General features: G+C 42.3%; 1 protein-coding gene across 4 annotated transcripts; it reads right to left on the bottom strand.

The window, feature by feature from the left end:
• Positions 1-93: 93 nt before the first annotated feature.
• On the bottom strand, positions 94-13,283 carry LOC116953741 (tRNA selenocysteine 1-associated protein 1-like). 4 transcript variants are annotated; one of them, XM_032974070.2, is made up of 10 exons: positions 13,063-13,281; positions 11,118-11,215; positions 9,114-9,213; positions 8,587-8,639; positions 8,168-8,299; positions 6,270-6,389; positions 3,983-4,000; positions 3,341-3,515; positions 2,780-2,810; positions 94-2,587 (listed from the first exon to the last, which is right to left on the bottom strand). In XM_032974070.2, exons 1-10 carry the CDS (start codon positions 13,084-13,086, stop codon positions 2,442-2,444), a joined length of 897 nt encoding a protein of 298 aa, XP_032829961.1. In that variant the 5' UTR covers positions 13,087-13,281; the 3' UTR covers positions 94-2,441. The 4 variants fall into 4 exon arrangements, with proteins under 4 accessions (XP_032829961.1, XP_032829963.1, XP_032829962.1 ...); XM_032974072.2 differs by lacking the exon at positions 13,063-13,281 and adding an exon at positions 12,892-13,023; XM_032974071.2 differs by lacking the exon at positions 3,983-4,000 and having other exon boundaries at positions 13,063-13,283.
• Positions 13,284-13,616: the final 333 nt, after the last annotated feature.

The raw sequence follows: 13,616 nt of genomic DNA on the forward strand, positions 1-13,616 counted from the left end.
AAATTGTTAAAAGCCAAAACAGTACAGCGATGCCAATGAATACACTTCACATTTTTAAACTTTTCTCTACAAGCTTCTTGGCTCGGTACTCGCTTCAAAATTACAATCTTTTTTTTATTTGTCACCAACTTGTGCACAGTCGACCAGGCAGCAGTAATTCCGTGTACTCGCCGCAACACGCACACATTCAACTGTGCATCGTGAAAGAGTAACAATGCACTCTTATTTTGTAACAAAGCTAAGTTTCCCCGTCGTATACATGATCACATTTGCAAGGGGACAAAGATAATGGAACGGTACTTTTTTGACACGAGCAGCTTTACGGGCCGCGTATTTACGTATGGATGGAGTTCAAGCAACGTCGATTCAGGAACCTCCGACAAAGTGGCATACGCACCGACAATGACTCGACGGCCATGACTGCGAAAGCTTCGCTTACGGCGTAATGTGGGCGAGGCTAAAGCTTTCTATGGCTCTTTTTACTACAAGGCAAATCTCCAGATAACACTCCACGTTCCCATATACACCATTGCTTGATTTGCAAATGTGAAAGTGGTAGACCTAAAAATACCAAGTATGAAGGTCAAAGTGCCTACACATATATATCTGCAGGAGGATCGGCAGACGAAGCATATAGTGTATGCGTTTATCAATGCATATTCATTTACAATGAAATGTTTTACTTCATAAACAAGGCCGTGTCGATGATTTGGGTGAACAATGTCAGTACGAGTGCAGTCCTCTTTCCCCTGGCCACACCCAAGGGTGAAAATCAAAGACAAAGAATTTAATATGCTAGCTTTTTCCCTTCAAGTAAAACCAATTTCAATTAAACAGTTTGACTACACGTCACATGAATGATAATTAAATGATCTGAAAACACTACCACAACCTGCTTCGAAGAGGTGGTTTGTGTTGTGAAAAGTAGAGGTCATGTTTACAATTAATTTCCCTTCAAGTAAAAAAAGGGCCAGTTACTACACAACACCCCATCAAAATAAACTGAAAATGTATGCAATCATATAAACACCTATAAAATAAACCAACAGAAAAAGTACTTTTTGAAAATTTTAAAGCTTTTTTTTGTAAAAAGGCAGTGAAATTTACAAACACAATTTGCGAACCGGAAATCTTCTGCAAGGAATTTTTATCCTGAAAATACATTTCAGAAAAAAATTAAGAAACAAAACTCTACGTAAAAAAAACAACAAAATTTGTTTTAAACATTTAACTATTTAAATTTAACCTTTATAGGTTGTCATCTTTCTGCATCACTTACAACTGACTTGCAAATCACAGCTGCAACCCAAAACCCATGAAAACTTTTCAGTAAAAAAAATAATCACTTTGGTATTGATCAAACACAATGATGAAAAATTACTTCACTGGGATTACCCTTTTTGAATAATCACCCCCTATTCTGAAAATTTAACAGGACCCTCCTGAAGAGTGTTGACATTCGGTGAGGCTTTCCTGGGCAAAAACAAAAAGAGTAATAATGAGCTTTCAGAGTTCTGAATGTTTAGTCGCAATTTTGCAAGATGTCATTCTGTGTGGCACAAGGGGTGGATAGATCATGCTAATGAAAAGCAACATCTCAATCTTTCCAAAAGACAGCTTTTAGATAGTGTATACATCTTCTGAAATGATCAGAAACGTGGACAAAAAAAATGAACATCTGAAGAGAGTGCAAAAATGCATGGAGAGGTTAATGATTGGACTTGCATTAAGAAAGCAAGAGGAACATGAGGATCAGAAAACATTATCGAAGTTAGAGGCATCATATTGACCATAAAATGTGCTCAGGCAGGACATGTTGCCATAAAGGATGGTGGCAGGTGGTCATGACTATTGACTGTGTGGCAGCCAAAGACTGCAACATGTACGAGTATGCAACCATCTAGGGGAAAGAGCAGTTAAATCACTTTGCGTGCAAAAGCTTTATGGATTGTGGTTTCGTGAAGCGAAAATGGAGGACACTTATTGGGGTAGGCCTTCATTCAGCAGTATATAGATTAAAGCTACTGCCTTATGTTGGATATAAAATGGGCTCAGATTGCTCCTGTAGCCATAAGGAGGCACCACCATTCACCAACACGTAAAAAAAAAAAACTTTATGAATCGCGACCTCAAATCATTACAATTCAACAAAATGCTTCGGCAGTGAATTGTTCTACCCACAATTTTCACACGCAAAAAAAAAACCTGCGCTTGATCGTCAGTCAACACCCAGACTGGAACAAAGACTCAGTAACAATGAGCATTGTCAGAAGGGGAGGGGGTGATCACAAAAACATTCGTTCATCATGTTACTAAAAAAATAAAACACTCCCGCTGCAACCGATAACACAACGCCGTACGGTTAGGTACAAGGATAGACTGCTTTTCCTGTGCCGTGTTGTGTTGCATTTGGATTGGTGTTGAGCCCAGCCAATGTACGGTCAAGTATCCAATCCAGGTGCCGTTCGCTTGCTGGGAGCAAAATCCAGTGGCTGCCAGTGACAGCTCATGAGGGAGTCAAACAGCTCCTCACTGTGCTCCATTAGTTCTCGATTCGCTGCTTCCACATCGAGAATTGCGTTGTGGTCTGGATAATGGAAAGATAAAAGCCACGCGAACGTGAACATTAGATTTCCGCGTTTGCTGTAGATACAGCAAATACGCATACTGTATGCACACGTGCAATGGACTTGCAATCCAGAGATTTTCCTGTCTTCCAGGCAAAGCGGTTGAAATTATGAAGATGTAAAGCTTTAAACAGAAAATGACTAAAACTTACCTTCAAGTGTACAATCATCTGCATCATACTCCTGACAATGGAAAAAAATGTACCAGTTAGTTACATTAATATTTCTATACGTGTCAATATTTGTGCGACAGTGGTAATGATAGATATGTACAAACAGTTATCTAGACGTGTTTGTACTCAAAATGTTTGTGTAGAAAAGCAGTTCACAATTGCCAATTTAAAAGAATAACACATTTCCACGTGATATACCAGAGGTCAAAACTTCCTGACCCTATGAGCTCCATACCAAAATCTTCATATGGCCGAGGGCCACAAGGCACCTACTGTAGCGTGGTCATGTGCACGCTGGCACTGGTTGGCTGTGCAATTTTGAATTTAGACATCTAGGAGCAGCACCCTTGTGGTCTGGGTATGAACTGCAATGGCCAAGTGCCCTGGGCTGCTCCCACTTCAGAATATTTACCCGTTTCAAAACATAGTGTATTGAAATTTCCTGGGAGCCGTAGTTTGGCAAGCCGTTATTTATGCCACTGAAGTAATCCTTCACACAGCCCACAGCTTGGTACAATGCTCAATCAAAAAGGTACGCACCTGTAATGTAGATTGAGTGTATGTGTAGTTCAGCTGGCTGATGTTTGTCGGACGGTCCCCCTTGCTGCTTATTTTGTTGTTTCCGGATGACGGGTGGCCATCTGTTGTCTCAAAGGGCACTTGAAATTGGCTGTTGCTTTCCAAACCTGCATAAGACCTTGGGGATTTCCCCATGCTTTTCAGGATGGACAAGAGATACAAAACATTGGTCCATTTAATCACAAAACATTCAAATTCTGCAACAATAGTTTGGCCAAAATTCCCTTTAGCATTTTCTAAATGTCTTCAATTTTAAGAATTGCATTATTTTGTCGTGCATTTATGTTCATGTCACATTCATCTCAAATACAATATTGAAGAGTAAAACAAAGCATCCATTTGAAATTGATAATTATTAAATAACTGCGATCAGTCCTCGACTTACAGTCCTCGACCTGTTTGCATGTCAAACAGTTCCTAAGTCAGAACACAGTAATGTACTGTATTTAAATGCACAGTCTTTGTAATAAAATGTGTTTAACGGTTCAAAGGGAAGCATTGTTAAACTCGTAAGAATTATTGTACATTTGCATGTAATACTATAATAAATACTGTATAGTAATCAAACAAATTAAAGTAACAAATACTTCTATTTTCAATTACCTTGAGTCCTGATACTGGCTTGCTTGTTGGAAGGGGCATTAATGAGTCCCCACAATTGCGCACATACACACACACACAGGGGCAAGCACGTGCACGCACACAGACACACACACCAATGACAACGATCCCCCGTATAGCCTTCTGAATAAGAATCTTTATTTATACTGGAGGAACCCGATGACCTATAAAGATCTTCTTGACAGATGTCCAGTAACAGACTGTTAGGTCAAGTGCTGTTAGCAAGTAGTGCCTACGAAGGCCGGAAAAGCACACGGAGGGGGTGGGTAGCCAGCACCACGGCCGGCCACCTTTGTCTCCCCAGTGGGAATGTTAACATACCGCACCAGGTACTCATTTAAGGCCGAGTTGACCTAAGGGAGGCCCAGGACACGTCTGATAATCGTTACTGGTGTTGGTCATGAGCGAAAACCGAACTCGGGTTGCCAGGTTGGTAGCGCAGCATGCTAAGCATTGCACTACCGCTCCCCACACACACACGGGAGCACACACACGCGCATTCGCACACACACTCAGTCCCAGTGGGATACATCTCGCAGAGGAATACTCCGCTGAACAAAATAGTTTCCGTGATTCAGTACCCAAGTGCAGGTTTGCGTTCACAAGTCTGTGTTAAATATATCTCATGGAAGCTGGCTCATAAGTGAGGATCTTCATAAGTCGGGTGTTCGCAAGTCAAAGACTGCCTTATATGTTACACACATTTAGTTAAGATTCTAGAAGCGTTACAAGAATATATGGGTCCCACGTGCAAACTTCAATGTCTGTGCATTATCAGGAACAAAATGTTCACAATCCTTTAAACATAATCCTGGAACAGCCCTTTTGCCAATCCATGGCCTGATGAGGGTCTCCACATGCCTTTCGTGTCATGGGGGTTATTTGACAATACTTCACCACGCTCGTCAATGTCGGTTAAAGGTGAGGAGCATAGATGTGAGCTCATTAGAGTACAGCAATCCCTTACCAACCGCGTTTTTCACATCTGCGGTATTTATGCATCCAGTTTTCCTGCGGCATACCAATTTGCTAATCGCGGTATGGAGTTGTGTATCTGTGGTTTAGTACGGCCACTGGCACGTGTAATTTCAAATCAACCGCATCTGCATTCCCTCCGTGCATCATCTCATCTCCCAGCTCCCAACACTGCTCTTGCCACCACCAAAGCTCTCTCTCGCATAGTGACCGTTGTCATGTTGCGATCCATTATTCCACGTTTCTAGACTCTTAATTATTGTTTATTTGCAGAAATGTTGCCAATTTTGCCCTAAATAACATTATTTCATTGTTTTTTATTATGGTACTTGAACGTTTACTGTTTTTTTTTATAAATTTGTTTCGTGATGCAACGGGCAACTTAGTTAGGCTTTGACAGGTGTGACCACGGCCGTGGTTGCCCTAACCCCCTATTTCCCATAAGGTTTTAGAATGGCCAAACGTGGTTTTGCCAACCACGGCAGTCAGCTTTAAAGAATGTAACCCCCGCGGACACAGAGGGATAGTTGTATTGTACAATGGATTCTGCTGCACTGCCCTCTGCTGCTTTTTACATAGAAACCACTTCGTACACTGTAATTGGTATTACCATCTTAACAAATTGAAGCACATTGTCTATTCCCATATCTGCATATACCGTACGTTGTATGTACAGCAACAAACATTCGCTAATTGTTATAGCATGACCCATAGTTGCAGCAAAGCCCGAGGTGAACAATGAGTCGTGCTGTTGTTAGAGTGTTGCCACATCTATTTTCATAACACATTATGAAATGTCACAAGATGATTATTATCACACTATCATTTTATCTTGAGCGAGTAATTGTATTCACATTTTTATTGTACCGATTGTTGTGCTTTGCTGTACTGCCAATATGCAAACGATTACTTAAACTTTCAACTGAAGGTTACTCAACTTAAGGCTGCCACAAATATTATCTTCCTTACAACTTTACAATTTATAATACTCGTAACGCACACGTGCAGTCTGTTAAGCAAGAAATAACTACATTAAAATGGGTTGCAAAAGTCATATTGGCGTGTTCCTGCCATGTGCTTTGAATAACATGAGCAAAGCACAAAAAAATAAGAACTATTTAGTTATCATTTTAATTGCATTTGGAATTTCAGGAATAACTAAATCAATAAATACAATATAAAAAAAAACAAAGGAGCAATAATAATCAAGATATTTCGCAAAAGCGATTAAACAATTATCATGCACCTTATATGATACAATAGATATCAGCATCTCCCCAACTCGAGTGGTTACCTGCGTGGGATGGAGAGGCTTATGCGAATCGGATTTTGTCCCAGTCCCCATGCTCCCTGTTGCTCTTGCAAGGCTTTCGTCATGTCCGCCTCGTCCCCAAACTTGAGGAAGCCAAAGCCCCTTTTAGTGGGCAAAGGAATACCACACGACCACAAGTTACTTAACAACTCACTGCATTAATATGCAAATTGTATTTTAATCATCATTCATCACTGGGCTGTAAAACAAGTTAAAGGGGAATGCCTTGGGTTACTGAAAGACGGGGGTGAATAAAGATACCGATGCATTCCGAAGGGTTATATAGTTTGGTATAATTACTAATGCTTTTCGTTCAGAAAAACAAGTGTTTAACAAACACTGTTTAATCATTACTTAGCCTTCATTTGACCTGGAAAGGTATGTGTAGTAACAAGAATGCACAGGCAAGATTGGAAATGTTTTAAGAATCAGAATCTTTATTTTGACTGGAGGAATCCGATGAGCTATGAAGCTCTTTTTTCTTCACAGATGTCCAGTAGGGGCAGGTTAGAAAGTCACAACAATACAAAAAGCGATAGGAGCGAAACGTATAGGAAAGGTAATCGAGTTAAAATCTTGCTGTTGTACTTTCATGTACTTGTTTCAATAACAATGCTGGCAAGACATCCAGACAGTTGGCGCACAATTCAGTGCCCACTTACGGTTATGACAACACAATCAGTTAATTTGCATGCACTTGCACTCACACACACACATGTAAATGATCCTCATGACTACTATTTGACAAATTGAAGAATAAGTAATTTACCCACTTGGCTACCCACTTTGGAAAGATAAGCTTGAAACTAGTATAACTCCTTTTACGAGGGAGAAATTAAATAGACATCCAAATGCAAGAAGCCAATTCTAAAACACTTTCTGTAAATGATGAGAAACTAATTTGATGCAAAAGTCGACACATGCTGGAAACATGCGGTATGGTGATGTCATGTGACACACAAGGCATGATGGGAAGACTGAGCCAATGATACAAATTGTGCCTTTTGCTGTAAAGAAAATACCTTATCCCCGTATTGTTGCACTTATCCCAATGCAAGATTAAACAAACACTTTGCTTCTCCTTTAGCCTGCGCTGGGAAAGGCATGTGTCACCATATCTACAATATAATAAACAGTTTTTTCACATTCATAATTATATATAGAGATGCAGTTGATAATCTAGGGGTGGTTACACACAAGCCTGCAAGGGCATGATTTGATGCTCATTAATCAACATAGGAAATAATGGCCGCAAGTCTTAAAATACTTCCAGATTTGTCTTCAAATCGTTAGTTTTTGTAAAAAAGGTCCATGAACGTGTATTTTTCTCTACATGCTTTAAATGACATCATTTATTCCAGTAATGGATGAAGTTGAACGCAGAGAGCTAAAACGTACTTGTCAATTAATTTGAAACATTTAATTAGCTCTAATTTGGTAGTCACGGAAGACAACGCAGCTTGGGCAATCATTGGCAGCGGCTTCAGTCTGCCCTCCAGCTTGTGTGGTTTCCTGCCGTAACGAGTTAAATGGACCGAATGCCGCCACCCCCCCTTGTTAGTAACCTTTCAGACGTTTATGCATATATTCCACGGATACCGTGACATTGTCATGGATCGATGACGCGGTGTCACGAGTCTGAACCCATGGCACCGTGCCGTGTGAAATTTCGTTATTAGGCAAAATTCGATTTCGTTCATGTGTCCATAATTTGTCAATTGTGTGAACGCAAACTTTCTCAAACCGAACGTTTGGAAATCGAGGGATTCCTGTATCTGTTTTACTTTAGAAATGGCACTTAACTGTTGGCACCCTTCCATTGCCAGCTCACGGACCACGCAATACCCGCTCACGTGTGTAAACTCGAAATCCACACTTGCCTGGATTGACCAGAGGCATCTGTCGAGACCTTGGCTGCACTAAACGACGGGTAGCGTGGTGAAAAATAATCAAAGAGCATTCCGTCGTCCACCTCCGGGCTGAGGTCTCCCAGGAAGAGCGTGTAACCATGGCTGCGATGACAAGGGAACTTTTTTTTAGTCACAAAACAATGGATAACATGGTCCATCATGTGCATGGAATTGTCTTTTTAAAATGTATACAACGTTGTGTTAATAAGCACTACAAGTTTTCATTTAACTTGGAACCTGGAATTAACACATCAGTCTTCATGTGCACTGTGGATAACGAGCATAGAGGCACATGTCAAAGGGCGATTTATCTGGAAAGCAGATAGAAAATCAGAATATTAATGACATGGTCTATGTGGTGAAAGTAAACACAGTTGCAGACGTCATACCTATGATTCATACTGTTTCCATAAGTAGAATAATTTAATTTGAACATCAACACCTGGTAAGAAAATATACGAAGGCATTATAAAGCAGAATTGTCTCATTGATTCCATCATACATTGCTTTATGTCACGCTCCGCTGAATACAGTTGACGTTTACTTTATTCATTTTTCAAACCATATTCCGAAATGTCTAAAAAGGGAAGCAGACATAAACATATCTACAAACAAACTTATTATACATCCTAAAAGGTAAGTACACGATTCTTATTTCATTTATACAACCATGACATTCAACTTCAGTGTGACTACACAGACAACATTGCGTCACATCATTGCAATGGGTGCAGATTCTATTACACAAATTGAATTAAGAGTTATGAAAGACTGTGTTTCCAATACAAGTACAGTCCTTAGCCATAAAACCGCTATTCAGTATTCGATTATATAAGTATGCTAAACATATGGTTACAATTACTGTAGTACCATAATTCGAAAAAACGGCAAGTGAATACATTTGTGTGCAACCTACTGGATAGGAATTGGGCACTGGTTTGCCATTTAACTTGTGCAGACATTCCATAGCCTTTTCTTTGCTTGGGAACTCTACAAATCCATACCCCAGGGGATTTCTGGAAAGAGAACGTAAGCTCGGATTAAAATGTCTCTTAATATTATGTACAGTATGGATATAACAGGTTTGCGGGTAGCGGTGGTGCAGATATGAATGCACTAGGAACCTGACAAAACCTTAAACAGATTGCTAACCATGGCTGATAACTGAACTAGTCCTGGATAACATCATTAGACCTCCTTTGCCAGTCCCAAAATGTAATAATAGGGTTTTCCCCTTTTTTTTTGGCAACAAAACTGAAACCTTTTTACAAGGATTCATGTCTGCATTAACCACAATACCTGCAGTCAAAATGCAAACAAAAAAACATACTATGATAATATATGCATTGTCTTTGAAACTGATTGGTCCACACCAAGGGACGGCTTTCTTTTGAGCCTCGACCCAATTGGTGCTCGACCAGATGACGCCAAAAGGCGTACAGCTCAAAGACAATGCACTATCAAAGTAATGAGGGGTCTCGGGTGAGCATCTACATCATTAGACCTCCTTTGCTAGTACCAAAATGTAATAATAGGGTTTTTCCCCTTTTTCTGGCAACAAAACTGAAATGCATATATTATCATAGTATGTTTTTTGTTTGCATTTTGACTGCAGGTATTGTGGTTAATGCAGACATGAAACCTTGTAAAAAGGTAGTGGTGTGCTAACTTTGGCCACTGTAAAAAGGTTTCAGTTTTCTTGCCAGAAAAAAGGGGAAAACCCTATTATTAGTCCTGGATAACCCCAACACTTCCATCATCCCACCAGCGTGGTGCATTATAGTAAAAAATATCTGTGACTGATAAGTGTGGGTAGGCCTTCAACCAGCAGTGGATTGACAACGGGCTTTTTAAATTTACAATTGTTATGGCTGTTGAAATTTAAAAAAGCTTCAAAATAGTGTCATGAAAAATTGTTTAGTGAACAATTTCACATTTCAATGACAGGGAAAAATCTAACCAAAACATAACCACTTTTGACCTCCCGATAAGCGATGCTCATTTTCTTTTTAAATCTTATAGCCAAATCGGCTGTGTGGACTTCCAAGCTGGATTTTAACTCAACCTGATTGTAGAGCAAAGCCACTGCACTTTTACCATCCAGACAAAATAGGATAACAAACAGCAACAAACTACGTGGACATTATTTATCTATAATAATGAAGTGGACAAGCTCTTGGAATTATTTTGATTGGCTGTAGACCAAGCGCTGGCCTGCCATAGGGGTGGGAACATGGGGAGGGGTGTGTGATTGGGGGGGGGCCTATAGAAATGTGTGCGAGAGGGGGGCACCTGGGGGTTGGGGAACCGTCGTTTGGGTCCTTCCACTAGTTTTATATAATTCACCTTTTCCACTGGTATAACCAAGCCGAGCCAGTGTGGGGGCCTCATGGCATCAGTGATTTTTTTCCCTACAGGGTATTAGCACTGTCAAACAGGAACCTAACTGTGACATGCTGGCCTCAAGACATCCGAGTCTAGCTTGGGGTCCAGCAGGGCCAGCGGCAGGACCAATTGAGCTTTCACTGCATGTGACATCAGTACAACAGAAATGCAGCGTACTGCATAATTTACATGAGTCTCCACTTGTTCAATGGGTTTGACGTCAGTGGTGACTCCTGAGTCATATCCGACTGGCTCCGTACAGTACAACCGTGGTGGAAAATAGGTATAAGAGTTCACCAGTGACAGTGGCCAAAGTTAGCACACCACTACCTTTGAAGCAATGAGTTGATGCAAACATTGCAATGCACACTCGTGGGAAAAATATATATTTACACACCAGAGTTTCAGTCTCATTATGCATGAAACTATTGATTTTATTGCAAGTATATAATTTTAGCAAGCTACACATTACGGAATCAGTTTCTGAAAACTGATCTCGATAGCGGTGTCTGCAGCATGCTTTTCGACAACTTACTTAGACACTTTGTCCTTGATGATTTTCACTCCAGCAAGAGGATGTGCCGCTTCGGCAAAGGCACGCATTAGAAAATACTCATCCATGTACGGCGCCAACTGTTACAAGGGAGGAAACAATTGCAGAGTTTTGGATTTCATCTGCCTCTCACCTCGCACACGCTGCAGGGACCAAGCTTAGGTTGACGAGCTGCCAGGGCCACCTGACCAGGATATTGCACAAGATCAATATATTCGGGAGCAACACAGCTCAAGATGGCCAATGGTATTTTGGTTAGAAGTGCAATGTACTCGTGATTACAAGTTCACAATTTTACATTCCAGTCATGGAAGGCAGTCCATCATCACTTCAGGGTCAGTAAAGAGAGCAGGACCTGGTTACACTGCACCTCTTCGGGATTTCTCGATACAAATCAGACCCGTAAAAAGTATGATGGAATTTCCATCACCCAGTGGGAAGTCCATAGTGATTGCAGTGCAGTATTAAGGTTGGACTGAGCTTTGAGACATAAATGCAGAATTTCTCAAAGACAAGCGAATCAACAGCAGTGGAGGTACACATTTCAGCGAGCGGAACAATTTCCAAGAGTAAGTACGAAAATTAATTAACCACAACCATGATCAATCCACTGCTGGTTGAAATCATCTTTCACGGTTCTCCAATTTGTATTTATTGGACACGAATTCCCCAGCATCTCAAACCACCTTACATCAACATCGCAATTATTCCAATGCCCAGCTGCAGTTCTTTATTGTAGCCGAGTGGACCCCGTGATGATGGCTGCATCTGTGCGGCACATCAAGCACTCGCACGCCGCAGGATCGCATAGCTCCATCTCCAGAGGGGACGCGTCCTCTCAGACACGTTCGCCAACTTGGGTCAGCCAACTGAACTAAGCAGGAAGCACGCCAGATGGTCACAGGCGGCTGTTGTGCAGGTACACGATTACACAAAGGTGAGCTACACACAATCCAGCTGCAACCGGTTAACAAATGCCCCCTAGTTTAACACGTAGTCACTGCACCTGATGAGTTAAATTATGACGTCACCCTGCTGCTGCTCTATATAAAACCGGGAGCAAGCGAGGGCTTTACCATTCTGGCGAATTGCCCGATGATGCTGGATGTATTTACCAGCGAAACGTCGTACTCAAACTGTAAATGTTGTGGATTCACTCTTTAACACACCGGTGGGCTAAAGTAGTGAATTATTTGTCTTTTGTCAACGTGACTTTTTTGCTGATTGGCCGTGTCGGGTGGTGGAGGGTTACGACACATTTATAAATAACACGATCTAACGCCAAAAACCTTTATTATGAAATGCCACCTAGTCTGCAGAAACGAGCAAGCAGGCCTCAAATGATGCAGGATCGCTACTTAGCAACGCGACCTTGAAGCCACATGGCAGGATCGCGAGCTCCAGCAGGGATAGCAGAAGAAACAAAAACATCGATGTTTTCGTTTCGACACATCAATGATGATCCATTCAATATCACTGCAGCATCCACGGTTTCATTTAAACAATTTACTTTCGATTACAAATTCTTGTCGATGTGCCTTAAGAGACAATGCCCGAGGCACATCCGAGCCACGCTAAGGGACCTCTATTAATCGTGAAGGTTTCATTATTAACGATCGCGGCTCACACCGCCAGAAGGCAGACTTGCGATGTCCAAGTGTTTCAGTGTTCAACTGCCCGAGGCTCACAGAAGCCGGACCATGACACATAAAAACCCATCAACGCCCGAGACTCGCAAATCCTGGCCAAGACTCACACGGAGAGACCGCAGACCCAGGGCTCCTCAACCCATCGCACAACGCCGCTCGCTGACCAAAAAAAAAATTTCCACCCGCCACACCGCTAAGGGGACCACGCCGTGCACTGTACGCGTTGTACTTGTGTGAACAGTGCACCCATATCCCAAGCGGTGGGCCCGCGCACTTACGTTCCCGATCCAAAGGCTGTTCATGGCTGGCCGCCGGCGCTCTCCACGAGACGTTCAGTGGCGAGAGAATCGCTCGCGCGGGGCAGACGCGGCAGTAGTGCGGTGGTTGGTGGTGGTGGTGAAGGCAGCGCAACAAAATACCGCGACCCGGCCCGCGGACATTGAAATAGGCGCCCCGACAATGACGTCATCGCCCGCCGCAGCGTGCGGATGACGTCATGACGCAAACGCACGGAGGGTTGGGTTACGTGCGCGCGCGACGCGCGACGTGCGTGACGCGTGGGCCGGCGGTTACGACGTCACGACGCACGGAGGCGGCGCGTGCGGGTACTGACCAACGCGGTGACGTCGCGCTTGACGTTCGCCGAGCGCGCTCGCAACGAGCCAATGGTGTCGCTCGTGACGTCGCCGCTCCCCTTCATTATGCGCGGTGACGTCGCGGAACGCTATCGTGCCATTTAAGAATCTCACAAATGCAACATTTCGCCTGAAAGTTGTAGACTCCGAGCGATAAAAACGCCACGACGTCGTCGGTAAACGTTATATTTAATTAG

This window comes from Petromyzon marinus, chromosome 3 (genome assembly GCF_048934315.1).
Source record: "Petromyzon marinus isolate PM22_M1 ecotype Great Lakes invasive population chromosome 3, UKy_Petmar_22M1.pri1.0, whole genome shotgun sequence".
Taxonomy (NCBI): domain Eukaryota; kingdom Metazoa; phylum Chordata; class Hyperoartia; order Petromyzontiformes; family Petromyzontidae; genus Petromyzon; species Petromyzon marinus.